The sequence below is a fragment of the Chaetomium fimeti genome (genome assembly GCF_033439085.1).
Source record: "Chaetomium fimeti strain CBS 168.71 chromosome Unknown B0H64scaffold_7, whole genome shotgun sequence".
Lineage (NCBI taxonomy): Eukaryota > Fungi > Ascomycota > Sordariomycetes > Sordariales > Chaetomiaceae > Chaetomium > Chaetomium fimeti.
In genome coordinates, this window is record NW_026944335.1 from 512,700 (window position 1) to 533,842 (window position 21,143).

Sequence of the window (21,143 nt, forward strand, 5' to 3'; positions counted from 1 at the left end):
AGGTTTAATCCACCTACTAAAAGCAAACCTAACCTAGACCAACCTAGCTATATAATATAAGGCTAAGCTAGAAGGGAAGAGGTTTAATCCACCTATTAAAAGTAAACCCAATCCGGACTAACCTAGCTATATAATATAAGGCTAAGCCAGAACGGAAGAGGTTTAGTCCACCTACTAGAAGTAAGCCTAATCTAGGCTAGCCCAGCTATATAATATAAGGCTAAACCAGAACAGAAGAGGTTTAGTCCACCTACTAGAAGCAAGCCCAACCCGGGCCAGCCCAGCCAACCAGCCGTACAATATAAGGCTGAGCCAAGATAAGGCTGACAAAACTGAACCAAAACGAACCAATGAAATATCAAACGAAGAATAGCCGAACCAATAAAAGCAGTGAAAAGGCCCAACCAATGAGAATGCTTGTTTATGCGCCTACCACGGGGGAGGGGGTGGAATCCGGAGACATAAGCTAGTTTTCTTCCGAAAACCATAATCCCTTATAGAACCCGCCTTATCCTCTTAACCCCCCCAGCGGTAAAATGAGTAGTGATAACGAGACGGAGCCGCCTGCGTGGGGTGCCCTCCCCGTCGAGCAGTACCTAATTGTAAGCCCCTATCTCACGCAAGCCCTTTATAACCCTCATCACCGTCTTCATCATAAACATCTAACCGTCACTAACCCTACCAGCGCAAATGGGACCCCTCGTCCGAGCTCAGCCCCGACGAGCAACGCGCCGCACTGGTGGCGGACTACATCAACGAAGATGTGCTGGACTCGGACCTATTGGCGTCGCCGCCGTCGCGCTTGCCCACGGAAACCGAGATCGCCGAGATCCTGGAACCGTGGCGGCCACAGAAGCTGCGCCGCATTGCCGCCGTCTACCTCGTCGAGAACAGCGCTATTTACACATGGTGCTTTCTCAGAACCTACTACGGCGGTGGCGCTGCTGACGACGCTAAACTCCGGGGCTGGCTGGACCTGGACGAATGCGAGAGCGCCGGTATCAACCCCGAGGACGAGTGGCACGCCGTGTTGGACGACCCGGGGCTGTTCGATGTGGGTGATGACTGGCAACAGGTGTACGCGGTGCTGCCCGAGCTGGCAGCGCGGGAGTCGGATCGCCGCTTCACCGACGAGCTTGTTGAGGAAGCTCGGGATTGGGCGACGTCGCACAAGCAGCCTGGCGAGGAGGTCGATGATGAGGAATATGGGGATTGCATCATGCGGCTCGCGACCATACGCTCGGCGTGGCTGCTTGTGTTGGACAAAGAGGCGTTTGAGACGGGGGAGCTGGGACTGATTCTGCGGGACGCGAAGGGAATCCCAGTCAAGGAGACGACCATCAAGCCCGAGAACCTGGATTATTATTATGTATTATCTGCTATCAAGGGTATGATAACCGAGACGGAATATTGGATCGGGGTTGAAGTGGGAGAGAAGTACCGGACCCACGGCGAGATCATGCGCCAGCTGTTGCCGAGGGTGAAGGGGGAGTAGTATACAGGAGGAAAGTCTGTGTTTCTGTACCCCGAGCCTTAAAAGGTTCACAACACCAAGGGCCGGTATCCCATTATTATGATATTGACCACAAGTATGCCTTTCCCGACACCCATGCCTGGTAGAACATAGGGTTCCACCATACGGTCCATTCTTGCCCACGCCCTAACCAGCTATCGACTGCAAACTGCTCTTGCGTGACCTCGACCACATATTCTTGAAATAGGGCAAGCTCATCCGCTTGTCCTTTGCCCTCAGCGACATCGGCAAAGAAAGCGAGACTCTGCGCAGCTTATCCCTCCATGGATGCATGCCCTCTGCGTCATAGTCCGACTTGAGGGGGCTGTCGCTGTCTCTTCTTTCGTCAGCACCGTTGACGCCGTTGGTGTTGTTATCATCGGCCACCCCCCGCTCGCAGCCGCCCTCGCTCTCCGTCCCTGCGGTGTAATCGCCTCCTGCCTCTCCGTTTTCGGGTTCTGCCCACTCCCTTCCCTCGCCAGCCTCCCCCTGTCCCAACTCAACCGGAGCCGACTTATCTACCGGCTGCACCCGACCCAAAGGCTCACAGTCTGCGTCGCCATTTTCTATCCCCATCCCCTCCTCCACCACCACCTCCCCATTCCCCATGTACTCTCCCTCCCCATTCCCCACTGCTTCTCCATCCTCCATCCCCATCCCCATCCCTTCACCCATCATCTCCCCATTCGTCCCCTCCACCAACCCCTCTTCTCCCAACCCATTCACCTCCCCATCCACCCCCGCCCCATCCACCACCACCCCTCTATCCTCCCAAATCCCCTCCTCAAAAACGACCTTCCCCGGCGCAAAACACGGCGACAGCGGACTCAGCACCGACACCGACACCGACACCGACACCGCCTCAGACCCGACCGAGCCCGAACCCGTCCCCGTCCCCGTCCCCGAGCCCCCCCTCTCACACGAAAAATAGTCGGTGGTGGCGGCGGTGGCGGGTGTGACGGGGGTCAGCTCCTCGTGGCAGGGGCTGAGGCAGGGGATTGCTTCGGTCCGGCCGACATGGATCGGGTTTGGGAGGGGGGTTGAGAGGGGGAAGGGGAAGGCTTGGGGGGTGATGGGGGGGTAGGTTGTCGTCGTGGGAGGGTAGGCTGTGGTGGTGGGGATGGGGATGGGGGAAGGGGGGTAGGTGGTTATAGGGGAGTAGGCGGCGACGGGGGAGTAGGCGGGTATGGAAGGGGAGTAGGCGGTGATGGGGGAGAAGGTGGTGACTGGTTGGGCGGTTGGTTGGCGCTGGTGGACGAGCAGCCAGCGGTCTCTGTTCTGCAGCTCGATATGGATCTCGCCGAGGCGGAGGAGGAGGAGCTGCTCTTGTTGTGTGCTTTCCGCGATCTTGGCTCGGACGAGCGAGGCTTCTTTCTTGCACCGTCTTGACTCCGGTGAGGGGGAGGCGGCCGCGGCTGTGAGGCGGGCTTCGACGGCCGCGTAACGGTGGAACAGCCGGGTTGCCCGTATCCCTTGCTTCTGTAGGTCGTGGAGGAGATAGGAGCGCTCGCGGTGAAGGTCTTCCAGCGGGCGGGGGGTCCAGTGCTTGGACTGCCTTCATATATGTGCTTGCTGGAGATGCGGGCTGGCAGAAGCTGGAAGGCCTAGGCTTTGCGGGCGGCATCGTGGTGCTGAGACGGAGAGGGGGCCTCAGTCGGGCTCCCTCGGTACTGCAGTCGTGGTGAGGGATGGTCTTGGGGGATACGGGCCTGCTTATTGCGTCGATCGAGGGCATGGTGTCCGGATGAAACATATACAATACTTCGGATAGATTGATAGGACAGGGCAGCTCGAGTCCCATCCGAACCCGTGAGCAATGCCTCATGCAGGTGCTTTAAAGTCTGCAGCTTTTCTGCAGGTCGCACATCCGTGGCGGCTGGACAAAGGGCCAAAAGAAGGATCGGGCGTCGGTATCCCTGCTTGCCCTTTGTTTGCCATCACGAACTAGCCATCGTTAGCCGTTGAAACCCCACCGTCAGCCACATGGTTAGCTCCCTGGGAGAGTGTATTCAAAAAACCGGCCTCAAACATTGGCGGCGTTTGCCGCGGGAGGAGGCTTGTTCATGAAGTGTGGCGTGGCGTTGGCGGCGTCGTTGAAAGAGGGGCGGCATTCCAGCGCGCCATTCCCGAGAGCTCGTTCTAGATCACAGTCTTTGGTTCCCTGCTTCGAGGCCAAAGCAATAGTGCGTAGGCGGGTTGCAGAAGGATCCCAGGGGCTTGCCGCTCCGGGCCCTTTCGGATGCCAGTGATATTCTTTTTCATCACAGCGTGGTTGGCCGCAGCGTAGTGTCTCTCGCTAGCATTGTCGCCTTTGTCGGCAGCATATTGTTTTGATATAGCCATCAGGAACTAAGCTGCATAAGCGCCATGTGGTGCTGCTCTATATGTTGGTTGTCGAGGCGGTCGGTCCTTGGAGACGTTGGTTACAGGGAACGTTGAGATCGTCGTGCGCTGTGTTTCGGGTCTGGTAGTTATGACGAGGTGGCGCACAATCAAACCGTTTTTAGCAGTCACATCTGCAGCAAAGCGAAAGTTATCATCCTAGGTGCGTGTGCATTGCTCGATGCTGTCCAGACATGCCCGGTCGACCACAGCTTGAATAGGAGACGGATATTCAGGCATTCATCCACCAGTCTGAGCTACCCCAACCAATCAACAAACCACAGGCCGATCGATGTGTTGTATGTAGATGACGGGCATATCCAGCTAGCCCATTATCCCGTGTGTGGGAGAAGCTCAAAGCAGGCTGCTAACAACGCCGTCATGGGCCTTCAGTCAAAGCAAGCACCGACGGGCCTCGGCCACCCACCAACGGCGCCAAGGTTGATATTGTGCGCATTGCCGACTTCTCTCAGCTTGGATCCAGTTCTCGCACAATGCCAGTCCGGTTTTGGACAGCAACTCGGGGAAGACGTTGTCTCGGGAGCGATGTCTGTTTCCGCGTCCGCGAGGCAAGCATTTCTCGCCCTCCAGCTGAGCCCCGAGCACCTCGGTTCTTAAACTTTTGAAATCAATTTTGTCATATGTTTGTGTTCGGGAAGCGTGGCGTTCGAGACCTAGACGTATTATCCGTGCCATCCTTTTCCCATTGCCGTGTCGGTCGAGGCATGCGACCCGTGAAACGTATTTGATACTAAATAATCTAGCAGTTAACAATGATGTTGCCGTTGGCCTGTCTACCTGGTCGTGTAAAAAGTGTTAAAGCTGTCAGCTGCAAAATCAGTCCTGCAATGTGTTTAGGAATGACTCTCCAGTCTCCCTTCCACTGAACAACATCGCTTCGCTAATACACAACGCCGTGGATATCATATCATATCCTCCTCTGCCGGAAACGCCGATGAACTAACTCAGTTGTAACCCGTCTTCTGCTTGCCTTGTTAGTCCTTACCACCACCACCCTGTGCTTTCCTCACAGCCGTCGTTTCCTGTCTAACCCCCAGTCTCATTAGTATTCTATCCCAAACAAGTCTCAACAGCCCAAAAACAAAGCATCCACTTTAAGGACTAATAATCCTTTTTTAACGCAAAAAAAAAGAGAAGAGGTGAAGACAAGGAAAAAAGAAGGTAAAAAAGAAGTACAATAAAACAAAACAAAAATACGTAAACTCACTCAATCTTGCCCACGCCCTTCAACCGCAAATACACATCTGTCCCCCACCCATGCAGACTCTGCACCGCGATCCCACCGCCAAAGTACTCGGCATACGCCCTGCTCAGCGGCAAGCCATACCCCAGCCCCGCGATGGAGCTGCTCCCATTGCTAGCAGCCGAAATAACGTTCAGGGCATCACCATAGCTGTTGGCGCCACCACCAAAAATGCTGTTGGCACTACTACTACTACTACTACTATTACTACCCCCGGGGACGTCGTCGTCCGACTCGCTGAAGGTGGTGAAGGAGTAGCTCCAGATGTGGGGCAGGATGTCGGAGCTGATGCCGCCGCCGCGGTCGCGGATGCGGATGGTCACGCCGGGGGCGTTATCGTCCAGCGGAGCAATGGCGTCGCGGCCGAAGGCGCCGCGGTCCTCGTGCGGCGGGGACAGGCGGACGTGGTCTTGGTCGTGGTGTTGGTTTTGGTCGTGGTGGCGGTGGTGGTGGTCGTGGTGGTAAGGGGGCGGCTTGACCGCGGGCGGCTCCGGGGCGATGGTGATGACGACGGGCTCGCGGCTCATGCCGTTCTCGACGGTCGCGCGGAACGCGTTCTTGAGCAGCTCCGTGACGATGTACTCGAGATGCATGGGCACGAAGGCGAAGGTGGTGTCGGGCTCGCCGTCGACCACCCACTGCGGGCGCACGCCGTAGTTGAGCTCGCAGATGTCGGCGACGAAGCCGCCGCACGAGTCGACGGTGGAGGCGGGCCGCAGGGCGGTGTCGATCACCCCGATGTAGCTGGGGTGTTCGGGGCACGGGGTCGGGCTCGCGGCTGGATCGAAGTGCGGTGTGCTGCTGAAATGCAGGGCGATGTGCTGCTCTGCGACGAGGCGCGTGCCGATACGGGCGCGCAGATGCTGGTCGAGGAAGCGGGTCACCTCGGAGGGTGATATGTACTTGCGACACTCGAGGAAGCCTCGGGCGAGGATGGGAATGGTATCGGTGTGCGTCTGCACTAATTCGGCCAGCACCTCGGTAAAGCGTATCTCATCCTCCAGATTGCTGATGGTGCGCCCCTGCCACGGCAGCAGAGTCGAGAGCGAGTGTTGGTAGTTGTTGTAGATTTTGCTAATGTTTGGATTGGAAACGACGATGTACGGGAGGTTGCGTAGCGCTTGTATGCGATGGGCTAGTCGTATCGGTAACAACGAAAGTGTGAAGCGGGCCGACGCCAACAGAGCCTCGGCGGAGAGGGGAGGGCGGCCGTGTCTGGGTACAGCACAGTTAGCTACTGCTAGTGGGGAAGTGGAAGAAGAAGGGATTGGGATTGTACTTCACTAGATCTGCAAGGCTCAGGGGATGTAACGGTTGCCTTGCTAAGTGAGGGACGACATCGTGATCGTAGCGACGCCGTTGTTCGCGATCACGTTGTGGATGGGATTGGGATTGGGTTTGTGGTTTGTGGTGGGCGACCGAGGCATTCTTCAGATTCTGTAGGGTTGAGGATGCTCTCCGGGGGCAATTGGATCCTAGAACGGCGCTGGGGCTAAACCGTAGCGGCCTCGAAATAATGCATCTCATATTGACATGTTTGCTTGCGCCGAGCGGTACGGAATAATCTGTACTCGTGTTGAATTGGGAATGACGAGAATCGCGGGGCAATCAAAAAACGATGATGTCGAGTGAGGTTAGGTTGAGTGAGTAGCTTGGATCGACAAGCTAGCGCTAGAACAAGAATATACCTCTATCGCTTATGCCCCTCCAGACCGGGTACGCAGTAACCTGTGGTGTTGATGGCAAAGTGTTGATGGCAGAAAGCTACGTGACTCTTGCTCGAGGCACATGTCAGCAGGTTGGGATGAGAGATCTCCACCGAGTCGGAGCCTATGACGACAGGGTTCAACTGTTTTGGGTCACCGCCTTGGCTACAAGTAATTGCTGGGAGTGGACTACCCAGGAACCCGACCATGCTGTAAAATGGACAAGTCTGTGAATTGAGAGACAGTGGCAAAAATACCAAGTAAGGGGGGGTCAATGCAATGCCCTCATAAGAGCGAGATTTATGGAAAGATGACAACGATGTTGGTGGTTGATCAAAGGGTAGCATAACTAGTCTGTTTAGCCAAGGTAAGACTGTCTCAACTCGGCACCTTGATGAGTGCCGAAGTCGCTCAGCTCAGCTCAGCAACACCACCCCGCCTGCCCCGCCATCATGCCCCGCACCGCCGTCCCCTGGCCAGCCTGAGCACCCCCTATTGGGTTGTGACCTGCTTGTCCTCCTCGACGTCCTGGACATGTTCGTGGCTCGCCATCGTCTGGACAGTGCCCTCAGGATAAGTGACCCTGCGCGTTATTGCGTCAGCAAATGGTGTTTTGTCGGTGGTAGGTAGGTAGTTCGGGCCTCTTACTGGAAACCCTTGATCAGGCTGTACTCGTGCCCGATCTCGCCGCCTTGGTCGCGGGCATGCTGCTTGGCCCTGTGCCGTATTAGTTACCACAGGAGTGCCTAACCAAAACATACAACACTCCAGAGTTGGGCAGGATGGACAGTGTTTCTTACGCTTTGACCTGGTCCTCAGTCGCCTCCGGCTTGCAGGTCACCTGTGTCACCCTGTCAGTATTTCCGGTGCTAACGTGTGGTGGATTTGCTGCGGGAGCAGGGAGCATATGTACAATGAATGAAGGCATGATTTCTGCTGGTTTATGTGGTTGCCGTTGTGGTTTTACTTGGTCGAATGGCTTGTGGGCTTCTTGGATGCGAGTGATGTGATTTGGGAGACTTGGAGAACGCGTAGATACTTCCCGAGAGTTGGGCGTTGACTGCTACTTATACCAATAACACGAATAGTTTCGCAGCTTCTTGTTTGGGCAGAGTTGGAGGCCCAGTTTGGCGTGACGCGGCGTGGGAGGGCCACAGAAAGAGGGGCATACGTCATGCGCCTGGCCATCAGCTCTCGCGTGATAAACCGGTATGGGCTTTCAAGTTGTCCCAACCCACTAAGCAGTTAACGTTACGCTTAGCTTCGGGATCCCCGCGTGTTGCGCCTCGAATCAAATTCGGGGCAACCCGGAAACACCATGCATTGGGCGACTTTGAGACGCCTCTATGACCATATTATTGACGTGTTCGTTTGGCTCTGTGTTGTTTGACCCACTTCTACGTTCAGTGTCATTACAAAGCGCAACTGAGTCAACAACTGGCCCCGGGGGACCTGGGTCGGGGAAAAGGAGACGGAAAAGGAGACGAAACCGAAGAAAGGGGGACGGCGTGCCTCATGCCTCACATGATCTCCACGTGACCTCGCGTGGTGGGGCTCTTCGTGTCCATCACATGTGGGGTCAACATGCCGATAGGCTTATCGCTTATCGCGCCCACCTGCCGCCCAAAAATTTCTGGAGCTTTGCGCGAGGAATTGGATCGAGGCGACAGGCTGCTGCGACACGACTCGGATTTGGTGCAGCGACAACTCGACGCCGCAGAAAAGGGGTCCCAACATGGACGGGCAAGCACACAAGCCTCACCGGGCTTCCAAGAAGTCCAAGGAAAAGAAGACACAACATCAAGGGGGTCAGTATCCAATCCTGCCATCCACTAATTCCATTCCAAACTAACAGCAGCAACGCGCGACTCTAGGCCAAAACCCAAAAGCCTTCTCTTTCTCCAACCCCGGCAAGCTCGCGAAACAAGCGGCGCGCTCCCACGATGTACGAATTCTTTGTTGGCTCATATTTAGAGACGTCGACACTGACACGACATCCCCCAGATCAAAGAGAAACGCCTCCATGTTCCCCTCGTTGACCGCCTACCCGATGACCCGCCCCCGCGACTCGTCACCATCGTCGGCCCTCCTGGCGTGGGAAAAACTACACTACTGTGGATACCCCCCCCCGATCCGTACACCTGGGAGACCTAGGTAGCTAACTGGTGAACAACAAACAGCAAATCCCTGATCCGCCGCTATGCGAAGGAGACCATCTCGGACCCGGTGGGGCCCATCACGGTCGTCACCTCCAAGAAGCAACGGTTGACCTTCATCGAATGCCCGAACGAGCTAGAAGCCATGGTCGATATTGCCAAGGTAGCCGACATTGTGCTGTTGATGATTGACGGGAACTTCGGTTTCGAGATGGAGACGATGGAGTTCCTCAACATACTCGCAGCCACTGGTATGCCGGGAAACGTCTTTGGCATTCTCACCCACCTTGACTTGTTCAGGAAACCACAGGCACTCAAGGATGCGAAGAAGAGGCTCAAGCACAGATTATGGAGCGAACTCTACCAGGGCGCCCACCTGTTCTACCTCTCCGGCGTCCTGAACGGCCGCTACCCCGACCGCGAAATCCACAATCTCTCCCGCTTCCTCTCCGTCATGAAGAACCCCCGACCGCTTGTGTGGAGGAACTCGCATCCCTACACCATTATCGACAATTACCGAGACATCACCCACCCCACCAAGATCGAGGAGGACGAGAGCTGCGACCGGTCCATCGAACTATCTGGCTACTTGCGCGGCACCAACTTCGCCGCCCAGGGGCAGAGGGTACACATTGCCGGCCTGGGTGATTTCACAATATCCGCTATGGAGGTATTACCGGACCCTTGTCCGACACCAGCCATGGACCAAGCACTCGCTAAACTCACCGGGAAAACGGGCAGGAGGCGCTTGGATGAGAAGGACAAGAAGTTGTGGGCCCCCATGGCAGACCGGAGCGGCATGAAAATTACTGGCGACCACATCGTCATCACCCGGGAGAAGGGCTTCGCCTTCGACAAGGATGATGAGGGTGTCGAGCGCGGCGAGGGCGAGCAGCTTATTGTTGATCTCCAGGCCGAAAGGAGGCTTCTCGGCTACACTGATAAGGGCGTAAAACTCTTCTCGACCGGGGAACAGATCGCCGAGGTTCCAGAAGAGGCTGACAGTGGGAGGAAAAGCCAAAGAACCGCTCGCTTCCTTGAGCGGGATGCCTCTGACGGGGAGGACGTGCCCGAGGATGAGGGGTTCGTCAGCGGCGAGGAGGAGGAGGAAGGGTCCGACGTTGAGGCCGAATTCGACGAGCAGAAACTAGGCAAGATGTTTCGGAAACAGACCGATAAGGACCAAGGGGATGACGTTGCCTTCGCCGATAGCGACTCTGATCTGGGCTCCTTGTCTGGTGAAGAGGGCCCCGACGGTGACGACGACGAAGATGAAAATGACGAGGATGAAGAGTTCGACTCTGACGAAGAAGGCGCGGCCGTCAAGTGGAAAGACAACATGATGGAGCGGGCAAAGATGCTCCACGGGAAGAGACGCCCTTATCGGGCAGTAGACCTTGCTAGGTTCATGTACGATACAACCCTGACGCCAAAGGAGGCGCTCCAAAAATGGAGGGGTGAAGGGGATGAGGAGGAGGAAGAGGATATCGAGCAGGATGACGACACTTTCTTCCGGAGGACAGGTAACGACGAAAAGGAGGATCTTGCCGAGGACCGGTCGATACCTCGGTTCGACTACGAGGACCTGGCTGCGAGATGGTCGAGCGAGGATGCCGTTGAAGCCCTTCGTAGCAGGTTTGCCACAGCCAATTTGGTCGACGAGGATGGTGGCGACGAAGAGTTGGATGAGGACGACGAGGATGGCTTTGGGGATGAGGACGAAGATGATGAGGGTGACGGCGCCTTTGAGGATCTCGAAACCGGAGAGTCGCATGGCGTCGAACAGGACGAAGAGAAGGGCGAAGAGGAGGCCGAGGAGAGCCTGGAGGCGGAGCGAGAAAAGAACGCCCGCCGCAAAGAAGAACTCAGGCTCCGATTCGAGGAGGAGGATCGTGAGGGCTTCAAGAACGATAAAGCCGTGTCGAGGAGGGAAGGTGGAGACCAAGATTTCGCCGAGGACGAGTGGTACGACGCGCAAAAGGCCTTGTTGCAGAAGCAGCAGGATATCAACAAAGCCGAGTTCGAGGAGCTCGACGAGAGTCAGCGGTTGGCAGTGGAGGGCCTGAAGGCCGGCAAGTACGCCAAGCTAGTCCTCGAGGGTGTCCCGGCCGAGTTCGTCAACCGGTTCCAAGCGCGATTGCCCATCGTTGTGGGTGGCTTGTCTCCCACCGAGGACAGGTTCGGGTTTGTCCAGGTTAGAATCAAGAGGCACAGGTGGCATAAGAAGATCCGTAAGTGTTGAAGAGAAGTTGGTCGGTCATGGCAACGCTAACACTTTTCACAGTCAAAACGGGCGACCCGTTAATCTTCTCGCTCGGTTGGCGGAGGTTCCAATCGCTCCCAATCTACTCCATCTCGGACTCCCGGACGCGGAACAGGATGCTCAAGTACACCCCTGAACACATGCACTGTTTCGGTACCTTCCACGGGCCCTTGATTGCGCCCAACACGGGCTTCGCCTGCTTCCAGTCCTTCTCATCCTCCAACCCGGGTTTCCGCATCGCGGCAACGGGTACGGTATTGAGCGTTGACGAATCCACCGAGATCGTCAAGAAGCTCAAGCTTGTACGTAAACCTCCCAATGAACTGCCGATATCGATGCTAACACGCCACAGACCGGCACACCATACAAGATCTTCAAGAACACGGCCTTCATCAAGGACATGTTCAGCTCTTCCCTCGAGATCGCCAAGTTCGAAGGCGCCGCCATCAAGACCGTCTCGGGCATCCGCGGCCAGATCAAGCGCGCCCTCGCCAAGCCAGACGGCCACTTCCGCGCCACCTTCGAAGACAAGATCCTCCTCAGCGACATCGTCTTCCTGCGGGCCTGGTACCCGATCAAGCCGCACCGCTTCTACAACCCCGCCACCAACCTGATCGGCTGGCAGAGCATGCGATCAACGGGAGAGATCCGGCGGGACCAGGACCTGGCCACCCCGCTGCTCAAGAACAGCCAGTACCGCAAGATCGAGCGGCAGACGCGGCACTTCAACCCGCTGCGCGTGCCCAAGGCCGTGGCCGCCAGCCTGCCCTTCAAGTCGCAGCTCGTGCGCACCAAGGCGCAGAAGAAGGAGACGTACCTGCAGAAGCGCGCCGTCGTGGCCGCGCCCGGCGGCGGCGAGGAGCGCCGCGCCCGCGACCTCATGCAGAAGCTCACCACCGTCCGCAAGGAGCAGGTCGCCAAGCGCAAGGCCAAGAAGGACGAGAAGCGCGAGGAGTACAAGAAGAAGATTGCTGATATTGAGGAGCGGTTGGAGAACAAGGAGCGCAGGGAGAACAAGGCGTACTGGGAGCGCGAGGGGCGGAAGCGCAAGCCTGGGGATTCCGGGGGTGGTGGGGGGAAGAGGAGGAAGTAGATAAATAGGGGATGAACGGGTGTGATTTGGGGGGGGGGGGATAGTATTGTGTACGGTAGAAATTTGATGTTGGTGTTGGCGTTCACATTCCTGTCATTCTTGTTCTTGCCATTGCTGCTGCTCGTGCCATCCGTTGTGATGCCACAGCAGAAGAGGTCTCGTCCCAAACCACGCCCATAATCCAGAGCAGAGTCCTTCTGCTACTATACACACACATATTTAACACGGCGGAACTCAACTACCACAACGAATCAGGAAAGGAAATGCTAATGATGCTAATGCTAGTGCTAATACCCATTATATACGACAAACAGACAACCCAGGAGATGACAGACGACAGAGCAACGACACGTAGCAGTTGCCCCAAAGGAAAACGCAAGTCTGAAGTTACTAGTAGTGGTAATAGTAGTAGTAGTATTAACCAAGTCCAAAAACCGAACAGACGTAACAAGAGACACAGAGAGAGAGACCAGACCGTAAAGGGCCCGATCGGATCGGATCCAATTCAATCCAAGCCATGGAAGCAAGGCAATCCAAACCCCAAACCAAAAAAAAGAAAAAAAGAAGACAATAGCAAAGAAACCCCGATCTATCCCACACCAACATCATTCTTCTTATTAACGGCCAGATCACATATTCGCCAACTCATTATCGATCTGCCTGTCCATAAACGTGCGCCTCTCGCCGGTGAGCTCCGTCTGCAGGCGCTGCTCGACCAGGGCGCGCACCTGCTTCTTGGTGACGGTGTCGAGGTCGACCTCGCGCAGGACGGCCTGGATGGCCTCGATGATGGACCCGTCATCGATGAGGCCTGCGGGGCCGGTCAGGCCCATGCCGCCCCCGAACGAGCCCGTGCTGAAGTCCGGGTGCAGGCCCAGCCTGCTCGGCGTGGCCGACGCCGTCGACATGCGGTTGTTGGCTCCCATGCCGCCGCCGGGGACGCCTAGCGCCGAGGGCGGGGTGCCGCTCATGCCGCGGAGGTTGGCCCCGCTGTTGCTGCGCGGGTAGTCGGCGTAGGGCGTGTGCGAGCGGCGCTGGTCGGCGCCCATCGACATCATGCTCTGCCGGTGGGCGAGGTTGGGGTTGTCCGTGTAGGGGCCTGCGCCCTGGAAGGTGCTGGTGCGGGTCATGGCGCCGGGCCCGTAGGGGGTGCCCGGGGTGCCCGGGGTCGGGGGCATGTACGCGCCCACGCCGCCGCGGCCGGGGAGCCCGGTAAGGACGGACGACTGGCGGACCGAGGAGTAGACCGACTTCATGTCGTCCATTTCATAGTTCTCGTCATACATGCCCACGGCGACTTCCATGCCCTGCTTCTCCGACTGGCCGCCGCGCCGGCCGGGGAGGTTGTTGACGAGGGCATAGTCATCCCAACGCTGGAGGGGCACGGCCCGCGGATCGAAGCCTTCGTCGTCGACGGCGACAACCTGCCTCTTGCCAGACTCGCCAATAACGACGCGCGTGTTACCCCACGAGAAGTTGTCCTGGTTCCAGAACGAGTAGATGGGCAAGATGAGCCAGTACACCGGGAAGGCGATGATGTAGATGATCATCCAACCAACGTGCTGCCACTGCCGCTTGAGGATGAAGATGAGAGCCTGGAGACCGTACACGACCGCCAACATGATGATGGAGATCAGGGGGAACGGCCCGGTGCGGGTGATAACCGTGTACAGAAGCCAGCCGAGGTAGACGCAGGTCGCCGGAAGAACGATGGTACCGAAGAGGTCGATAAACACCATGAAGCGCATGGAGAAGAAGCAGAAACCGCACATCTCGGGGAGGAACATCAGCTCGACCAGGTTGTGGATGGTAGAGTTGATCCAGCGACGACGCTGAGACAGCAGGACGCTCCATTTATCGGGTGCCGCGGTCTGGCAGTAGGCATCCGGGAGGAACTTGTACGACATGTAGGGGAAGTACCTGGTCATGAGGGTGGTCAAGTAACGATCCTCGCCGAGCGACAGCAGGTTCTTCTTGTGGAGCGTGTCAACATGGCAGGTGCTGTAGTCACGGAGAATGTCATCAGAGATAATCAGAGGCTTGCCCTTGTCGGCCGTCCGCAGTCGGTACATGGAGAAACTAGAACCGGTCAGTTAGATGGACTCAATGCCTAACGCAGGAAGGGATACATACCATCCCGGCAAACAGGTGACGCTGCCGAACAGCGACTCGAAGGCCTTCGCGAGATGATGCGAGATGTAGTACTCGTAGACCTGGATCATAGTCCACCACGAGCCCTCCTCGTTCTGCAAGCTCGTCTCACCACAGATGCCAGCAATCTTCGCATCGTTGGCACAGGCCGCAACGAGCCGGTTGAGCGAGTCCTCGCGGACGTTGGTATCGGCATCGACCATCAGAAGGTACTCGTACAGCTCGGGGTCCACACCGATGATGTTGTTGATTTGGTGGAACATCTCCAGCTCGAGGGGGTTCATGGGAGCGCGGTGATGGACACGGTTGAGGAAGCTCATGAGCAGGATCTGCGAGTCACGCTTGCCGCGGTTGCCAGGCTTGGTCTTCTCGCGCTCCGACTCCTTGCCCGTCTTGACGACAACGAGGTACGGGACAACATTGCCTTCGTACTCGTACAGACCGGAATAGACCTTGCCGTAGTTGAGCTGCTCGCCGCCGGTGCCGACCGATTTGAACGCCAGCGCGGGCGGGTCAACCTTGGGGTCTACGCCGAGGATATCCAAGACGATCTTGGGGGTAGGACGGTCGTTGCCGGCACCGACGATGACACCATCGCAAATGACGCAGATCAGCTTTCGCTTGTTGTCGTACTGCAGGGCAGTGAGGGAATCAAGGGCGTTCCGCAGCGAGTCTTCGCCTTCCGTGTACGCCGGCACCTGGCAGATAACGAACTTATCCTGTGGGGAGGGGCGTTTCTTGGAACCGAACTGAAGCGCCGAGACAAACTTGATGAGGATCACAGCGCAGAGGATGGCGGTAAAGACGATGAGAATCCACTTGTTGAACTGGCACCTGGCCGACTCGCGGTAATCCGTGATGCCCAGGTAAAACCGGTTGTTGAGGCAGTTGAAGGTGTTCTGGACCCGAGCGGATTCAGTCGAGTTCGAGTTCGCATCATCAAGTATCTTGGCGAATTTCTCGGTAAGGTCTTGGCCGGGGTTGTTCTTGATGGCGTCGACGACCTTGGAGTCCAGGAAGGCCCAGTTAGGGTGGTCGCGATGGACCTTTTGCGTTTTCATGTAGTCGGTCAAGTCAAAGACTTTGTTCTCCCAAAGGAACCACGGGCGCTGGTCCTCCTCTCCCTCTCTCTTAATCTGATTTGGGTCCCAGACGAGGTCGCCGGTGATGTACTCCTTCATACGCGGCAGGAACTTCTTGGAATACCAAGTCTTGTCCCCCATGGCGCCAGTGGGGTCCCTGGCATAGTAACCCGAGTCGTGGATAGCCAGCTGCCACTCCTGTGAGTCTGTGTTGTTGAGGTCGAGCCGAATCGTCTCATCCGTAACTAGTATAGGGCACGCCAGGGTGAGCGGTAGGATGAAGTAATTGTCCATATCCAAGCCACCCAGGGGCTCCATGACGTCGCGCGTGGTTTCGTAGGAGGGGGTGCCGTGCTGCAGCTTCCAGAACTTTGTGATGTCGTAGACCTTGCCGTGGACGCTGACCCAGAAATCGTCGGCGCCTTGATGGTTCTTGACTTCATTTCGTGACCAAGCCTTGTCGTAGTCGGGACAGAGCAGTTTCCCAAAGAAGATGATCCAGAAGACGATGAGACCGTTGAGAAGCACGATAAAGAAGCAGAGGACAACCTTTTCACGCCAGGCCATCCGTACGTCGGGCCGCTTCATGCGTCCGACATAGTGGAGCAGAGGTGACGGGATCCAGAATGTGAGTGCCCATACCAGGATAACCCACGCCCTTCTGCCAGCGGAGATGGGCTGCTCCTCGATCCTCTTGCCCGCGGCGAGGTCACTTTCGAGACCAATCAACTGGCCGTCGGCGTCGTAGTAGGCGTCTTGTTTGTGGGTGTCGCCCTTGCTACCAAGACCGTAGTCGCCAGCGGCGACGTTACGCATACCAGTCACGGCCGTGGGGGCAATCGAGGGAGCCATCGGGGGACGGGGTCCTCCCAGGGTCGCCTGGCTCATGTTCCTCTGGTGGACGAGCTGCTCGTGACTCCCATTAGAGGAAGGGTCCTGGAATGGCTGTGGGGGGAAGAAGCCGCTCCCGGTGGCGGAATAGCCGGTAGCGAGACCACCGGGAGGCATCATGTTAGGCATGCTCCCCAGCCTCTCAGCGTCGCCAGGCTTCATATCCATGACGCCCTCGGCTTCCCACCAGGCGCTCTCGCGCATCCACACGCGCTCGCGGCCGACCACCACCTCGCCGTTCGCCCAGCCGCGTTCGAGGATCCAGCTCTCGATACCATCGCGGCCATCCATGCACCCCAGCATCCGGTAGCGGGCGACGAACTCCTCGAGATCGAAATCGACGGTGTAATCCAGGCGCTTGTTCCGCCGGTTGGACCACTCGGGGAGGCGCCAGGCCCGGAGTTGCCTGGAAACGGTGCCTGCAGACCACGCCGAGTTGACGGAGGGCAGAGCCGCCAGGTTGGCTGGCGACTCGTCGGTCGGGTGAAGGCAGAGATGGTACCACGCCCGACTCGTGCTAAGAATGGCAGGCAAGTCGAGACGGCCGCCCCGACCGAGGCTGATGCCCTCGGCGGCGTCGGGAATGATCAACTGCTTCAGAAAGCCATCGTCCTCGGATGCGAGCGCGATCTTCTCAAGGACCTCCTCCCGCTTTTCGAGCATGTGTTGCCTCTCCCTACCAAGCGACCCAACCATGATGCCCAACTCGGGCCCTGCCTCGGCCACCGCGTTTTGCATCTCCCGTAGGACCGAGCTGCCGGCGGGGGCAACCTCGACGCCGTCCTGCTTCATCTCCGAGTTGATGCCCTGGTTGTCATCGAAGATACCCCGCATGGCGACGGCCTTCCCCAGGTTTGGGTCAGGAATCTCGAGGAGATGGAGGCAGACGGTATCCCCAGTGTCCTCGGTAGGGTTGGGTGCTCCACCGACCTGGCTACCGTCTGCTGACTCCTCTCCGTCCCTGATGCGGCCCATCTGGGCAGCGATGGCTTCGTTGGCCTTCTTGATGACCCAGTCTACCAATGCTTCGTAAAGGCCAGCGACAAACGTGGCACGGTCATCTGTCGTGCATTGCCTGGCGAGAACCTCGGGCTCCAAGCCGAGGAGACCACCGACATCCTCGCTGATCTCATCCAAAACGTCCTCGTCGACGTTGTAGTCGACTGTGTTGCCTAGCTTGAGCAGGCCGGCAAGCGTGGAGATGAAGTTGCGGTGGGCGGACCCCTTGATGCCAATCTCCTTCAAGGCGGACCGGAAGTCGTCGGCGGCGGCACCATCGTCGGCAGTGGGGAGGTAAGAAGGAGGATCGTAAGTTCCCGAGCGAGCCAGTAGATTATAGCTGGACGCGCCCTTGAGGCCAAGGAACTCCCGCTCGGCCGGGGTAGAGGCCGAGGTGAGCAGATAGTAAAACACGTCAAAGGCACGGTTGCCCGCCTCCGCAGGGATGCGGAGCAGACCCTTGTCTGTGTCAATTCCGCCCTGGGACAGGGCCACCGACGCGCCGACTATCTTCCCGGTGAGACTGAGGGTCAAGGTGACACCAAGAGCGATTTGTCGTGGTGTTGAGGGGTTGTACGGTGTCACGCATCGGAGGAAAGGCTCGATAGCCTGCAGGGACTGGAGGATCGAACTTGGGATGGATACCGGGAGGGTTGAGAGGGCGGGTCGGAGAAGAGACGGAGTAGATGTGTGGAGAGAACTGGCGATGGTTAGCAATGAGCCCAATGGCCTTTCCGCGTACTTGAGAGTACTCGAGAGGGGCAACTCACCCAAAGATGATGCAGCCATCTTCAGCACGGCGGCGGGCATGTTCCCAAGCCCTTGTTACTAGATCGGTGTCTATCGTGCCCCCAATGAGCCCGGTCGGCCCGGGTTGCGAGGCCGTGAGCCAGGTATTGACCACGAGACTCGTCCCCGCGTCAAGCTGGTATGGTTGAGAGGAGAGGTAGATGTTGTGAATCGAGTTCAACAACGTCGTCGTCGAGACCTGGGACTGCTGGCCACCCCTAGAGCCAGTCAGGCCTGGCTCCGAGGCCATCGAGTACATGGACATGCGGTTCGCCATGCTAGCGACGTGTGCGTTGCGGCGCCCCGAGAGGGACACGGCCGAGAACGGTTTCGTTCAACGGGCAACGCGGGATGTGCTCGGGTTTCCCCAAATTAGAGTGGTGATATCAACAGCAACCCAGTTTTCCGACTCGACACAGCTCTCAAGCCTGTTCGAACGCGCTGCAGCAACCAATGCGGGGAGTGAATATGGAGGGATACCGATGCTGAACTAGCGAGTGTTGTCGGATAACTACCCAACTCGTGCGTGGTGTGTGCGTGGTGTGCGTAGTATGCGTGGTGTGTACCTGGGGTTTTGGCGTGGGATGCGGGCTGGTCGCGGCGGCAACGGACGAAGGAACACTGAGCCCCCCGGTGCCCCTTTCTCAGGCAAGCAAGAATTAAGATAGTTACTGGCTGGAAAGGCGGTATTCCCAGGATTTAGGCCCACGATCGACCGAGGAAAGAGAAAAGCAAAAACCGAAAAACCGTCAGAGCGAGTGAGACGGATCGGAGAGCCAGCGAGGGAAGCAACGACCAAAAAAAGATAGGCACAAACGAGCGTGTGTGTTTGCAACCGCGGGCAACCTGGAAGCTTGCAACGAACGAGGCAGAGTGGTGCCCCAGGGGTGCTGCCGAGAAAAGATCCATTGCGGCGGTCGTCCGAGTCTAGCTACGGTGGACGAAATTAACCAACCGTGCAATCGCGCCAAGGAAGGTGTTGGCTGCCAGGGTGTGGGTCGGGATTTGCATGATGTGCCGCGAGAAATTCTGGGCATCCGGCCGGATTGGGCCTGGAATGGGCGTCGCTCAGTCAAGATGGCTCGAAAAATTCATGCTTTTTGGCACTGAGACCAACTTCTTGCAATTACTTGTATACACAAAGTTACGTGCATAATAAACATGGAGCTCGTCGCCCTTGCATACGAATACTGTGACGCATCCTATCCTAATTTCATAGTTACGATGTAATCCCAAGGTGACCAAAAAAGCGCTTTCCATCTGTCAGCACCACACGGTAGGTTATCAACACCGTCAACAAATCTCCCGAGACCACGCCGACGAGCTGTCGTTTTCTTTGCCGCCCATTACTCCCCGAGGATTGGTGTCGTTGCAAGCTGGTGGCGTTTGATGACTGGAGGATGGCATCTGAAGCAACGCGGCGGTGCAGGCCTAAAAAAAGGCCTTCGCGGCAGCTGCCGGACGGGCGAATACGAGGCCCTGGCACACACATGGGCATGATGAGATGGAGCTCCTGGCCCAGACAAATGCAAGTCTCCACACCAAGAACCAAAGAGCTCGCATGACCCAAAGTGTTGGTCACAGCGTTGGACCCAATTCTTCTTCGTATGGAACAACCTGGAGCTGCAGGTTCGTTCGGGGTGGGAGGCAAAACGGCAAAACACGAGCCGTTGAACAGTTCGTTAGCCACATAGCCAGGGAAGTTACTCGGTTCTTGGGGTCGTTGGCTCTGCAGCTGTACTTGTAAGGCTGTGTCCATCGTCTCGTTTCCTCGCTGTCTTCATTCAGTGCCCCCGGCCCAGGGGGTCAGGGTAACACAGACAACGAATGCACTCCCGCGTTTCCGCATTCTTAAACTCTTCTGATCGCCCTTTGAAAATACCTTTCAGGTCCGGACTAACTGTTGACTATTATCGCCATGCCAATTTTCAACCACACTTGGAAAGTCAACAGAAGACGGTGACCACACTTGGTAAGTCACGCAAGGCTCGTGTCTCGGAATGAGCAGCATGCCAAAAGTCGACCAAAAGCTCCCGATTGCAGTGCAGATCGGGCTCATTGTCCGATCAGAGCTCGGACCCGACGTCAAGTGGCATCATCCAAACTTGACTTGTTGGACTTGCGATGAAAGGCGTGTGGGGTGCGGGCGCCAACTCCTTCCCAATCCCCCAGCCCCCTGATTCAGACGCTGCCTGGTGTGAGCCGCAGGAAAGCATGACCTCAAACACAGGATGCCCGGCGCAGCGAGGTAACCACCGGCGGTGGGCTACCTAGGTATTGTGCAGAGCACTCGTCTTATATCGAAAAAATAAAGAGGAAACAAAAAAAAGAACACCGGGCCGCTTGGCAGGATTCGCCGGTGTTTGAGCGCAAAAGGAAACGTCCGAAGTATCCGTATTTGCTTCGTAGGAATCTGTAGTCCTGCGTGCCAGCTTTCGGGTTACGTGGGAAACACCATTGCTGTGTCGCCACCCGACCAATCGCGACCAATCGCGGAGATCTTCCATGGACGACTGAGGTGCCACTGCGCTACCCAGCAACGCTTTTTGTGTGGTCTGCAGAAACAGTACGACGCGCCCACTGCCCCTGGAATTCAACCCTCACACCGGCCCTGTGGTGAGAAGTTTCGGGCAACCTTCGCTCAGGCAGCACATTCCCACACTCACTTGCAAGACACAAGCAACAATGCCGAGCATGCGGTTATCGAGTGAACCAAGACACGGCGGCTGACGCCCAGCCCGGATCTCACGATGCAAGCCACCCATCCCCTGCGCTCCTGAAATGCGATCCCACCGCCAGTGGAGACGGAGAGCCGGCTGGTGCGGCGAACGCCTGATCCTGGTCAGTTGGGTTT

The 21,143-nt window shown here is 57.2% G+C and overlaps 7 protein-coding genes across 7 annotated transcripts; 2 read left to right on the plus strand and 5 right to left on the minus strand.

Annotated features, from left to right (window-relative positions):
• Positions 1 to 536: 536 nt before the first annotated feature.
• On the plus strand, positions 537 to 1,495 carry B0H64DRAFT_445162 (uncharacterized protein; the record flags this gene model as incomplete). The annotated part of the gene is made up of 2 exons (XM_062806829.1): positions 537 to 602; positions 686 to 1,495. 2 exons carry the CDS (start codon positions 537 to 539, stop codon positions 1,493 to 1,495), a joined length of 876 nt encoding a protein of 291 aa, XP_062655719.1.
• An 839-nt stretch (positions 1,496 to 2,334) lies between these two features.
• On the minus strand, positions 2,335 to 3,495 carry B0H64DRAFT_224063 (uncharacterized protein). The gene has a single exon (XM_062799610.1). It carries the CDS (start codon positions 3,336 to 3,338, stop codon positions 2,430 to 2,432), a length of 909 nt encoding a protein of 302 aa, XP_062655720.1. The 5' UTR covers positions 3,339 to 3,495; the 3' UTR covers positions 2,335 to 2,429.
• A 1,360-nt stretch (positions 3,496 to 4,855) lies between these two features.
• Positions 4,856 to 6,767, minus strand: B0H64DRAFT_224106 (branched-chain alpha-ketoacid dehydrogenase). Its single transcript, XM_062799611.1, has 2 exons — positions 6,439 to 6,767; positions 4,856 to 6,374 (listed from the first exon to the last, which is right to left on the minus strand). Exons 1-2 carry the CDS (start codon positions 6,684 to 6,686, stop codon positions 5,120 to 5,122), a joined length of 1,503 nt encoding a protein of 500 aa, XP_062655721.1. The 5' UTR covers positions 6,687 to 6,767; the 3' UTR covers positions 4,856 to 5,119.
• Positions 6,768 to 7,305: 538 nt separating this feature from the next.
• B0H64DRAFT_224058 (uncharacterized protein) lies at positions 7,306 to 7,807 on the minus strand. The gene is made up of 4 exons (XM_062799609.1): positions 7,779 to 7,807; positions 7,666 to 7,706; positions 7,514 to 7,582; positions 7,306 to 7,448 (listed from the first exon to the last, which is right to left on the minus strand). Exons 1-4 carry the CDS (start codon positions 7,791 to 7,793, stop codon positions 7,358 to 7,360), a joined length of 216 nt encoding a protein of 71 aa, XP_062655722.1. The 5' UTR covers positions 7,794 to 7,807; the 3' UTR covers positions 7,306 to 7,357.
• A 558-nt stretch (positions 7,808 to 8,365) lies between these two features.
• B0H64DRAFT_346874 (uncharacterized protein) lies at positions 8,366 to 12,377 on the plus strand (the record flags this gene model as incomplete). Its single annotated transcript, XM_062801351.1, has 6 exons — positions 8,366 to 8,673; positions 8,740 to 8,810; positions 8,870 to 8,979; positions 9,046 to 11,252; positions 11,306 to 11,586; positions 11,637 to 12,377. The coding sequence occupies exons 1-6, from the start codon at positions 8,601 to 8,603 to the stop codon at positions 12,375 to 12,377; spliced, it is 3,483 nt and encodes a 1,160-aa protein (XP_062655723.1). The 5' UTR covers positions 8,366 to 8,600.
• Positions 12,378 to 12,781: 404 nt separating this feature from the next.
• Positions 12,782 to 18,596, minus strand: B0H64DRAFT_224180 (glycosyltransferase family 2 protein). The gene is made up of 3 exons (XM_062799612.1): positions 18,271 to 18,596; positions 14,511 to 18,200; positions 12,782 to 14,456 (listed from the first exon to the last, which is right to left on the minus strand). The coding sequence occupies exons 1-3, from the start codon at positions 18,564 to 18,566 to the stop codon at positions 13,007 to 13,009; spliced, it is 5,436 nt and encodes a 1,811-aa protein (XP_062655724.1). The 5' UTR covers positions 18,567 to 18,596; the 3' UTR covers positions 12,782 to 13,006.
• A 795-nt stretch (positions 18,597 to 19,391) lies between these two features.
• On the minus strand, positions 19,392 to 20,168 carry B0H64DRAFT_224189 (uncharacterized protein). The gene has a single exon (XM_062799613.1). The coding sequence runs from the start codon at positions 20,046 to 20,048 to the stop codon at positions 19,509 to 19,511; it is 540 nt and encodes a 179-aa protein (XP_062655725.1). The 5' UTR covers positions 20,049 to 20,168; the 3' UTR covers positions 19,392 to 19,508.
• Between the last annotated feature and the right edge of the window lie 975 nt (positions 20,169 to 21,143).